The 11,920-nt window shown below is 39.3% G+C and overlaps 1 protein-coding gene across 2 annotated transcripts; it reads right to left on the bottom strand.

The window, feature by feature from the left end:
• Positions 1,426 to 8,146, bottom strand: LOC109833845 (probable 1-deoxy-D-xylulose-5-phosphate synthase 2, chloroplastic). 2 transcript variants are annotated; one of them, XM_020401672.1, is made up of 10 exons: positions 7,990 to 8,146; positions 7,465 to 7,620; positions 5,667 to 5,831; positions 5,422 to 5,572; positions 4,961 to 5,232; positions 3,916 to 4,189; positions 3,530 to 3,837; positions 2,950 to 3,231; positions 2,351 to 2,635; positions 1,426 to 1,881 (listed from the first exon to the last, which is right to left on the bottom strand). In XM_020401672.1, the coding sequence occupies exons 1-10, from the start codon at positions 8,077 to 8,079 to the stop codon at positions 1,735 to 1,737; spliced, it is 2,130 nt and encodes a 709-aa protein (XP_020257261.1). In that variant the 5' UTR covers positions 8,080 to 8,146; the 3' UTR covers positions 1,426 to 1,734. The 2 variants fall into 2 exon arrangements, with proteins under 2 accessions (XP_020257261.1, XP_020257260.1); XM_020401671.1 differs by lacking the exons at positions 7,465 to 7,620; positions 7,990 to 8,146 and adding exons at positions 5,929 to 6,084; positions 6,454 to 6,610.

Genomic DNA, 11,920 nt, shown 5'->3' with positions numbered 1-11,920 from the left:
TTTATGTGGACAAGATGCAGGCTTCGCCGTACGCTGAAAGAGAAGTTTCATATGCAAGTCTCATTCCAAGCAGAAAATCAGAAAACCCTTGCCTTCGAACTCTCATATGAAAGCAAGAACGTTGAACATTAGTGTCGGAAACTTTCTCCATGTTAGCTTTGTTGTCGTAGTCCCTTGGGGTCATGTGGTCTTGCTTTCTTGCTTGCGTCCGCATATTTTCCAATTTCCATGAGCGTGGAAGTTTCCCATCTGATGCGTTCCTTTCCACTGAGCTACTACGCCAATCAGCTTTTGTCTGATAACGACTAATTAAAATGCCCAAAGAACCTGACAAAGTTGAGTATCTTTGAGTTGGCAATCGTTGGATTTTCCCCGTTTCTTGCTTCCTTTGTTTATGCTAATCTCCTTTGATATAATATTTGTTTATAACAATAGCAGTGGTGTTGTTATCATTGTTGTTTAATTACAACAGTCATCACGAATTGATGCCAAGAACAACTCTGTTCATGATCATACGGAAGATCCTTTTTGTCTGATTAGACCGGCTCACATTGGATTGACCGGGGTAAATAAAGAACTAGTTGTTGATGTTGTAACTTCCTTTTCTTGTTTATGTGTATATTGCGCCGACTACTAGCTAGGTGGAACTCTACAATAAGATGTCGCTCGTCGTAGCATGGTAGTGAACAAAAGTTGAAAGATCCTCTTGTGGAGTTCCGACACATTTCCCCACTTCTATATTCATCCCGTTTTTATGAACCTAGCAAGTACAACGATTGAAATCTTCAAATCACCCCTCTATCCTGCCAATTAGTTGCTCAGAAACTTCCTTTTTGTATGTTCCAAGTGGGGTATTCTTGTAAATTTGAACTGAGTTTTATCACCCGACTGTTAACGTGACGTAAGTTAATCTCAATTTTACAGGAAAACCAACATGCTTAAGCTCAAACTCAAGTAACATAAGTGCGATATTCCAAAAATGGAGGAAAGAAACAAGTATCATCAAAGCCTAACCATAAAAAAGATGACAACATGCTAGTTATCTGAGAAGAAAGAACAATTTTTCACTTTAGCCCTTTTAAAATTTTTTATTATTAAAATCGACCCTTTTTTCTTTTATTTACCAAAACCGATCCGATTTCTTGATTAACGGCTTAATCACATTCCTAATTAGTCGGGGTTGCCAACCCCGACTATTTAGGAGGGTCTTAAACCCTAATTAGAAGCCTTAAACCCTAAAAATTAATATCCTAAATAGTCGGGGTTGGCAACCCCGACTAATTAGGAATGTGATTAAGCCGCTAATCAAGAAATCGGGTCGGTTTTGGTAAATAAAAGAAAAAAGGGTCGATTTTAATAATAAAAAATTTAAATAGGGCTAAAGTGAAAAATTGTTCGAGAAGAAATTTAACTGGACTGCATAAGTCAGAGAAGAGAACAAACTTAAGGAGATCAAGCCAAGCTGTATATGGGCCTTCTATTCAATACAAATATCAATACGTATTTTGTAAATCTATAAACAATATTGATAATGTACAAGGCGGCAAGGCCTCAAACAGGAGATGATCCATTGATCCCTTCACAACCCGCAGTCCAAATATCCTGCTGTGTCCACCATACTGTCTGAGAGAATGACAGAAACGCCAATGAGTTGGGTAAGCTAAAGACTCCAATATGAGCACATAAAGGTGTCTATAGGAGATCTCCATACAGAATCAGGCTCTATGAGTTCCTTCACTGTAGCTGCAAAGCTTCTTTCGGTCTCCCCAAGAGTGAGAGCACTGTCCCTGCAATGTGCTTTGAAGAAAGTCCGGCCTCTTCGATTTGATCCTTAGGGGCTCCATGATCGATATATCTATCTGGAAGCACCATTGGTCTCAACTGCAGAACGTGAAACTCGAGTTAACATCATGGTCATAAGAGGAAAGAAACTGATAAACTATGGAGTTCTCTTACCCCTGCGACAAAACTCCAAAATCGTGATGATTGTTAAAAGGACCCAGTCACTGCCACTAAACTAGACTCCAAGGTTATGATGAGTTGAGAATCATAATTTTATATTTTAATATGCTTCACTTTTTGTGGCCGAAACTTGGACCCACTGGTGAGAGTTGACAGTTAAAATTTTACAGTAACAAGAATGAGAATTGTAACTTTATATTCTAACATGACCTAGCAGTTTGAGCATCTTGAAGTCCCCTTGTTTTCATAAAGTTTACTTTAAATATATTGCCCAGTGAAATTTGAACTTGGGGTTGCTCTAATCCACGGTAAGGGTTGAGAATTAGGATTTTATAATATAATATAAACAAAAGCTAATCTGGATGCTGGATAAAGGTGCTGAATTTACCTTAAGATGTCCATCCAAAAGGCCATTTAAGCTTAAGAAGTGGGCTACATGAGACCCAAATCCTCCGATAGAGCCTTCTTCAACTGTGATAAGTATCTCATGCTCATTAGCTAGTTGTCTTATGAGCGCTGTGTCGAGTGGTTTACAGAATCGACCATCAGCCACAGTGATATATATCCCATGCTCCCTCAGAGAATTTGCAGCCTTCAAACATGACTGAACTATGGAACCATATCCCAAAATCGCAACTCTCTCGCCTTCCATCAGAATTCTCCCCTTCCCAATCTGTTATTAAAAAATATGTATATATCAATCACCAGTGTCCATCTTCTGTCATAGTTTTATGAGTTAATTATGGACACACCCATCCCCAAACTGAACTTACAATCCCTCTAGTTAAATTGTCGTAGATAGACCCCTGAGTGAAAATCTATTGTTACAGACAAACCCCCACAAAAGGGTCAAAAATTCACTTAGGGGTCTATCTGCATCAATAGAAAGTGTGGGGATAGCAAGTTCAGTTTGGCGATAGTTCATGGGGTCCATCCGTACTTGGCCATAGTTTTACATAGTATCACAGTAAAAGGGAAGTTGTATACCTCAAGAGGAGTTCCTTTGTAGTCACGAGGCAGAGTCACTCCAACTCCATTTCCTCGAGGGAATCTGAAACAACTAGGTCTATCATCAATAGCTGAAGCGGTTGCAACCATGTGCATCAGCTCAGCTTCATCCGATGGTGCCATCACAATCATGTTAGGCAAGCAAGCCATGTAGGTAATGTCGAAGGCACCACAGTGCGTTGGCCCGTCAGCACCGACAAGCCCTGCTCGATCCAGTGCAAACCTCACGGGCAACTTTTGCAGATCAACGTCGTGCACCACCTTCAAGATCCACATATTCAAATAAGGGGTTGCACGGATGATAGATTTCAATTTTGGAAAATTGACAGATCAACTTTCTGCAAAATCCCGAACTCACCCAAATTTTCTATTTTTTGTTTGTTTGGATAGAAAGAACATTTGAAACTGTGAATTTGTGTCTGACAAAGTATTAGCATTAGGACTCAGTTTTTCCATGGAATCCTAAGGATCCCATGGAAACAAATATGCCTTAATGATGATATCACAAGTCATAATAATTTGCTGTCAGGACCTCAGGATATTTTTAAAGTTTTTATACCTGATCGTATCCTCGTTGAAGGAAGGATGAATAGATGGCACAAAAAGGCTTCAGGCCCTCAGCAGCTAAACCAGCTGCAAAAGTGACAGCGTGCTGCTCAGCAATCCCCACATCAAAGCATCTGTCAGGGTATTTCTTCTGAAAATAGTTAAGTCCGGTTCCACCGCCCATGGCGGCATGGATAGCAATGATCTTATCATCGATCTCTGCCTCTTTGATAAGTGACTCTGCAAAGTATTGGGTATACGAAAGTGTGGGAGATTTGGCTTTGAATTGTTTTCCAGTCTCAGGATCAAACTTGACAACACCTAAAACAACAACAAAGAAATATTTGAGACTCCATAGGTAAATAAAAACTCATCTACAAAAGAGAGAGAGATATGTACCATGCATTCTGTCAGAAGCACCCTCCGCAGGAGGATAGCCTTTCCCTTTCTCTGTGACTATATGAATAAGCACAGGACCAGGAGCGGGCATTTCCTTTACCTTCTTGAAAATTGTGACCAAGTCTTCAACATTATGCCCATCTACGGGACCGATGTAATATAATCCAAGCTCCTCAAACAAACAAGCACCAGAAGCACTGATCATTCCTCTAGCATATTCATCTACCTTGGAAGCAACCTCATGTGTTGTTCCCCCGATTTGTTTTGTAATACTCTGCACATACAAAGAAGCAATTCCTAAGGATTGATACGGATAACTAAATGTTAGAAGAAAAGCTTCTATATTTACTAAACGGCCATATATTCTCAACTGAAGTCTACTAGTTCGGAATCTTGTGTGCCACGAGATATCACACATATTTTAAGTTTTCGTACAAAAATCTTTTCTTTTTCAAAATTCTGATTCGTACAAAAGCATATTTTGACATCTGACGTATATCATCAAAATATAACTAGTTTACATCTTTATGGGTATCACATCAAAGTCCAACAGGTATCCTACTATGTGTATTCGGGATTATTCGTCAGAGCCTGTTGTCTTCTCATCAACTACACGCGAGGATGTCCTTTTTTTTCTCCTTTCCATTCAATGATATGATTGAATATATTAAATTCCAAGAAAGAGTTTACTTAATGTATTGGTTTCACTTTGCGTAAATTCTTAAATTATTATAGAACCAACAAGTAATTTAACCTGGAATGTTGGTTAAACAATATACTTCATCTGATCAAGAGTTTCAATGATACAATCTAATGTTATTAAATTAATTTTAGTGACCTTCTATGTAAAATGTTCAATTTGCAGAACTTTAACTCAAGAGTAAATTTTGTTTCTTGTTATTAAGCAACTCCGAGCATTCATTAAAGCAAGTAACTTTTGACAGAACACGTTCCTTAAACAAAATTTTCATATACATGTGCTAAAATAGTCCAAATTTAACTTAAAAGTGTTGACATAGGTCCAAGAAAAGCATCTAATTCTCACCTTTGCGGCTTCACGAAGCTTTCTGAACTTGGTGCTGGCTTGAAGTTTCGTGAGAGCACTGCTGAGAGCCCCTACAGGAGTGGCAGGACCATCGAGAGTCGCAGTTGGCAAAGAAACTTGCTTATTGTCATTCAAAATGACAATAAGGTTTGAATCCAAATATCCCGCATTGTTCATCGCCTCATAAGCCTGTCCAGCTGTCATTGCTCCATCTCCAATGACCGATATCACATGATTCTTCTTCCCTAGTAAGTCTCTAGCTACCGCCATTCCTAATCACAGAAGGAAGCAATTTATTCCAAGACCTAATTCTTTTAACTGTAAATCACACAAATCCCTTTAACGGTTGCAAGATTTACATAGAACTCGTATAAACATGGATATGAATATTGCACTATAATTTGATGATTGCATCTAGAAAATAAATGTTATTTGATTTGACATTGAAAATCTTTACTTACCAAGACCAGCAGAGATGCTGGTAGAGCTATGGCCTGCACCAAAGGCATCATGATCACTCTCATCCCTTTTAGGGAAACCTGCAAGACCGGAGGTCTGCCTCAAAGTATGCATCCTCGACCTCCTCCCAGTGAGAATTTTATGTGGGTACGCCTGAAATTCAATCAAAACCCAAATCAATATCGAACTAAACATAATCAAAATCACAACTCTTTTCTTAATTTTTCGATCTTAAGTTTCTACTGACCTGATGGCCAACATCCCACAAGATCTTGTCCTCAGGAGTACTGAATACATGATGAAGAGCCACAGTCAACTCTACCACACCGAGACTAGCACTCAAATGACCCCCGGTTTTTGATACAGAATGAACTATGTCAACTCTCAATTCTGCTGCCAATTGCTCCAAATCCTTAACCAAAATTTTAACCAAATTTTATTACTTATAAGCTTTCAATTCTACAATCTGATCAAATAACAAACCAAGGGATAAGAAGTCAATTGGTTACCTGAGTTGATAGGTTCTTCATATGGGCGGGATAATTAACCGTATCCAGCAAAGGAGTAGCTGGCTTCTCTCCTGAGAAATCAATTTTCCATCCATTGTTTTCTTTCCTGAGTACAACTTTTCCCTCTCCGTCTGATCCACTAGCTCTCACATAAAACTGAAATCAAACAAAACCAATCAAATTAACAGGAAAGTGACAATGGAACTACGAAATTGGAAGGATTATACAAGGAAAATCGTTAAATCCAATCTTTTGAGCCCAAAAAATGCTGCCTATTAAAAAAATCAATCTTTTTCTCACCGGAAGCAACAAAATGCAGAAATAAGGCAAACCCAGATGTCAAAATTCAAAATTGAGGAACAAAACAGAATAAAGCCCGGCCCACTAAAACAATAGTAATATAAACGCGAGGAACCAATCTTTCTCCCACAAACCCAACTATAGACAAATCTAAAAGAAGCTCAGAGAGACAAATTCAAGTACAAGATCAAAAATCAAAAGGGCTTCCAATGCCCAATCACCTACCTGCCTTCTGCAACTGCTGCTCGGAATCGAAGTCCTCAAGAAGGGTGATATTACTCCGTTAGATGAGAGAAGAGATCCAGAGACTGCCATTGATGGGAGGGAGGGAGGGAGGGAGAGAGAGAGAGAGAGAGAGGAGAGGGAGAATGGTTAATGAAATGAGGGAGAGGAATGGGGGGGAGAATTTATAATGTGAGGGGAGGTTGTAAGAGAGTGACGCTTTGAACAGAGATCTTGAGCGATATTTTGGCGTTTTAATCGCCAGCGCGAATATATCGCTTGCCTGATGCTCCGATTTTCTCGTGGGAAGTAAAAGATGTCCATGTGCTAAGCACCTGGACGGTCCGAAGCTCAAGCCGGCCTTTCATCAAATCGGTTCGGTCGAGCTGGGCAAAGAACCGGAGTCATAAGTTCATAAAATGTCCTGCACCCCTAGAAGAATGTGATTAGATCCGTCCTACGCTTGGGCACGTGGTTGCAAGTACTAATGGTTATCATCATGTGTTTTATGGAAGCATTTTCTCATATACAAGAGGGGCTGAATCTCAGCCAACTACGATTATGAGGAATTCTCTTCTTTCTTTTATTCATTTTACTGAGATGAAATTACACCTTGTTATATGAGAAAATCTTCTGATATTGACAAGGATACTCATTATTCTTCTCAAAGTAGGACAAATTTTCAAAACCAACCTATTTGGACTTTTATTCCCAAAAAAAGACCCGTTTCACATTTATTTAGAGAAACTGACCTGGTTTCAGCCTCAGCGCTGAAACCAGGTCGGTTTTTGAAAAAAACTCTCCGAAACTTCACGGGAGTTGAACTCCCGTGAAGTTTTTTGAACTACGAAACTTCACGGGAGTTCAACTCCATGAACTATGTCAACTCTCAATTCTGCTGCCAATTGCTCCAAATCCTTAACCAAAATTTTAACCAAATTTTATTACTTATAAGCTTTCAATTCTACAATCTGATCAAATAACAAACCAAGGGATAAGAAGTCAATTGGTTACCTGAGTTGATAGGTTCTTCATATGGGCGGGATAATTAACCGTATCCAGCAAAGGAGTAGCTGGCTTCTCTCCTGAGAAATCAATTTTCCATCCATTGTTTTCTTTCCTGAGTACAACTTTTCCCTCTCCGTCTGATCCACTAGCTCTCACATAAAACTGAAATCAAACAAAACCAATCAAATTAACAGGAAAGTGACAATGGAACTACGAAATTGGAAGGATTATACAAGGAAAATCGTTAAATCCAATCTTTTGAGCCCAAAAAATGCTGCCTATTAAAAAAATCAATCTTTTTCTCACCGGAAGCAACAAAATGCAGAAATAAGGCAAACCCAGATGTCAAAATTCAAAATTGAGGAACAAAACAGAATAAAGCCCGGCCCACTAAAACAATAGTAATATAAACGCGAGGAACCAATCTTTCTCCCACAAACCCAACTATAGACAAATCTAAAAGAAGCTCAGAGAGACAAATTCAAGTACAAGATCAAAAATCAAAAGGGCTTCCAATGCCCAATCACCTACCTGCCTTCTGCAACTGCTGCTCGGAATCGAAGTCCTCAAGAAGGGTGATATTACTCCGTTAGATGAGAGAAGAGATCCAGAGACTGCCATTGATGGGAGGGAGGGAGGGAGGGAGAGAGAGAGAGAGAGAGAGGAGAGGGAGAATGGTTAATGAAATGAGGGAGAGGAATGGGGGGGAGAATTTATAATGTGAGGGGAGGTTGTAAGAGAGTGACGCTTTGAACAGAGATCTTGAGCGATATTTTGGCGTTTTAATCGCCAGCGCGAATATATCGCTTGCCTGATGCTCCGATTTTCTCGTGGGAAGTAAAAGATGTCCATGTGCTAAGCACCTGGACGGTCCGAAGCTCAAGCCGGCCTTTCATCAAATCGGTTCGGTCGAGCTGGGCAAAGAACCGGAGTCATAAGTTCATAAAATGTCCTGCACCCCTAGAAGAATGTGATTAGATCCGTCCTACGCTTGGGCACGTGGTTGCAAGTACTAATGGTTATCATCATGTGTTTTATGGAAGCATTTTCTCATATACAAGAGGGGCTGAATCTCAGCCAACTACGATTATGAGGAATTCTCTTCTTTCTTTTATTCATTTTACTGAGATGAAATTACACCTTGTTATATGAGAAAATCTTCTGATATTGACAAGGATACTCATTATTCTTCTCAAAGTAGGACAAATTTTCAAAACCAACCTATTTGGACTTTTATTCCCAAAAAAAGACCCGTTTCACATTTATTTAGAGAAACTGACCTGGTTTCAGCCTCAGAGCGCTGAAACCAGGTCGGTTTTTTAAAAAAAACTCTCCGAAACTTCACGGGAGTTGAACTCCCGTGAAGTTTTTTGAACTACGAAACTTCACGGGAGTTCAACTCCCGTGAAGTTTCGGAGAGTTTTTTTCAAAAACCGACCTGGTTTTAGCACTGAGGCTGAAACCAGGTCGGTTTTTGCAATTATTTTTGAATGGGGTCGTTTTTTGGGAATAAAAGTCCAAATAGGTTGGTTTAGAAAATTTGTCCTCTCAAAGTATCATACGTGCAACATGCACACGATTGAATTATAATAACTAACAAAAAATGGAAACAAATGCTAATAATCAATATTCTAGTATGGTAAGCACCAAGCATTTCATGCCAATAGTGTGATAGCAACATAATCAACTAGATACTTCATAGTTGTCCTCATGAAAACAAACAGGAGAAGAAGGTAGTTTGAGAGAAGCTATATTCTATCTTTCTCTCTCCTTTAATAAGCCACAGTGTGGTTAAATCTCATCGGTTACGTTTAGTCATGTAAATAATCTTCTCATGATGTGGTAAGGATCCACGTCTCTTATTGTCTTATGAGTATTACTCACCCAAGATATACTCAGTCGAATTATAAATGCCAAAAAGGAAAGGGTGGCTAAAAAAATCAGTACTTTCGTACGCATGGTTAGCACTGATCAGTATCCTGTTGTCCCTGCTAAAAGTGTGCTAGCAACAAAACTTCTTGGATACATGCTGACAATTGTCACTTCATATAGTTGTCCTAGCAAAAAACAGACAGGAGAATTAAAGTAGTTAGTTTCCGGCCTAATTAATATATATACAAAGTATTCTAGCTTCACTAGAAATACAAAGTATGAGAATATTGTATCCAAATCTCTCTCATTCCGGCCCCTCCTATAAGGAATGATGTGGTTACATATATATAGTGGATTCTCCCTTTCTTTTTTATTTACTATGCCATTCTCCCTGCCATAAGCGTACTGGTGAAAGAAATCAACCAGACACGTGCCGACGACGGTCAGCTAATAGTTACCTTGGCAAAAACAAGAAAGAGAAAGAAGCTGGTTTCCCGCCTAATGCACAAAGACCCTTCAAAAAGACAGCCCTGCAGCTTGGTGTCCAACGCTCTCACGTGATGGATGCGCATCAACCACATCAAGCCCCTAAGGGCGCGTTTGTTTGTAAAAGAGGCTTGGTGAAAGCCTGACAAAAACCACTGTTTTTGTCAGCTTTCAGCCCAAAACGCCTCTTATTTAAGAGGCGTTTTGGGCTGAAAGCTGACAAAAACAGTTGTTTTTGTCAGGAAAACAATTGTTTTTAAAAACAATTGTTTTTGTCAGGCTTTCACCAAGCCTCTTTTGCAACCAAACGGACCCTAAGCGGCGCACAGTCATTCATGATTTATCGTTGAAGAAGAGGTTGACTTCCGAATGTAGCATATTGTTCCGTACGAGGTTGACTTCCGAATGTAGCATATTGTTCCGTACACCGTATCAACGTTAATTGCAACCGATTCATCCAAATTCTACTGTTGGGACTAGATCTGCATCAGATACATGTGTATGATAACCTCTTCATATGATCACTTGTATTAACAAAAAAATGTGTCTAGTACTTATGTATTAAAATTTTATCACATATATCGTAACTTATCGGGAACTAAGTTTCATATAGTTGAACCAATTATACAGGTGAGATAACCCAATAATTTGTTCCGAAATATATAGAATATATAATTAAGCTTTTGGTTATGTGATTGCATTGGGAAGCAAATTAATTAGTAATTTTCAGAACCGAAATAGCATTCTTGGTGTCAAATTCAACCTCAATTAACCAAATGCATTAGCAAAGTCACTTTCTCCCTAGATCTATGATGCCATATAACAAAGCAAAGAACTTTTTAAATTTCGATAATTTACCATTTTTAATGCCTTGTTAACATACTGAGCAGCAACTAATATTATTTACGTTTCGGTCCGAAAAGGCAGCTAGAATTTGATTTAGCATCAATTTAACTCTAATATTAATTAATGCACTCTCTAATCTTCTATAGCTTTATGAATCCCTTAATATTTCCAAAATAAGACAATGATGATATGATGATCAATAGGAAGAAAGAATTATCTTTCTACATAATTCAATAGATTAATTAGTTTCTCAAACAGGTTAAATGCAGTGGACCGGAGCCAAAATTTGACACTGAAACTTTAGGCTGCGTTTGGCAAGAGGATAAATGGAGGGTTAAGTGGGTTTAACCCTCCATTAGCCTGCCAAACAGAAAAAAAAGAAGAAGGGGTAACAAACCCGCACGTGACACTGTTAACCCAGTTATCCCGTCAAAAGAAGGGACAACTATTCCGCGTGAGAAGTCACGCGAGGGTAGGGGCGGAATTTTTTCATTTGGGTCTCGTTAGGGGAATTAGGCAGCGAAATTTGAGCTACGGGTTCGAAGGAATCGAGGGTTGGAACTCACAGAACGCGATGCAGACGGAGGCAACAGTTGCGATAGGGCTCTAAGCTCCGTCCATGGAGGCGGCGGCGGTCTTAAATACTCGACGCCCAATCAGCAACAGGCACAGATCAGGACGATTACCAATCTCTTGGCCGGAGGAGTCGCCGGAGCTGTGAGCAAAACTTGCACTGCTCCGCTCGCTCGCCTCACCATCCTCTTTCAGGTGTAAAGATTCGTTCTTGGTGGTTAACGCCTAGGTCTCAATCATAAGCCTGAAAATGCACTGCTATCTACTTTGTATTAGATTTACAGGGAAAGATTCAGTTGTATTTTGGGGAAAGATACTGTTTTTAGTGTCATTTGGGTGATTAATTGCAATTGGTTACTGGATATTTCAGTCAAGACTCTTAAAGATAGATTAATGATCCTGATTACTCATCTTCTTCAGGTGCAAGGGATGCACGCCGATGCTGTGGCTCTAAGAAATGCTAGTATATGGCGCGAGGCTTCCCGAATTGCTTGTGAAGAAGGGTTTAGAGCTTTCTGGAGAGGAAACTTGGTTACGATTGCTCATCGATTGCTTCCATCAGCTTTTATGCTTACAAACGCTACAAAAATGTAAGAATATTGAAAGTTTTTTTAGCCAGATATCTACGGTGTTGAACTTCTTACTAATTTTCAGAACTGTGTTTATTTTATGAGTTTTGTAGTCC

Source organism: Asparagus officinalis, chromosome 3 (genome assembly GCF_001876935.1).
Source record: "Asparagus officinalis chromosome 3, Aspof.V1, whole genome shotgun sequence".
NCBI classification, from domain to species: Eukaryota; Viridiplantae; Streptophyta; class Magnoliopsida; order Asparagales; family Asparagaceae; genus Asparagus; species Asparagus officinalis.
Note: the sequence above shows the minus strand (reverse complement) of the source record. Positions and strands in the feature narration are given on the sequence as shown.

Coding starts and splice junctions, on each gene's coding strand:
- LOC109833845 (XM_020401672.1), bottom strand. CDS start 8,079: ATGGCAGTCTCTGGATCTCTTCTCTCATCTAACGGAGTAATATCACCC. Junction 7,621..7,989: donor GCAGCAGTTGCAGAAGGCAG/GTAGGTGATTGG, acceptor GTTTGATTTCAG/TTTTATGTGAGAGCTAGTGG. Junction 3,232..3,529: donor TTCAACGAGGATACGATCAG/GTATAAAAACTT, acceptor TGGATCTTGAAG/GTGGTGCACGACGTTGATCT.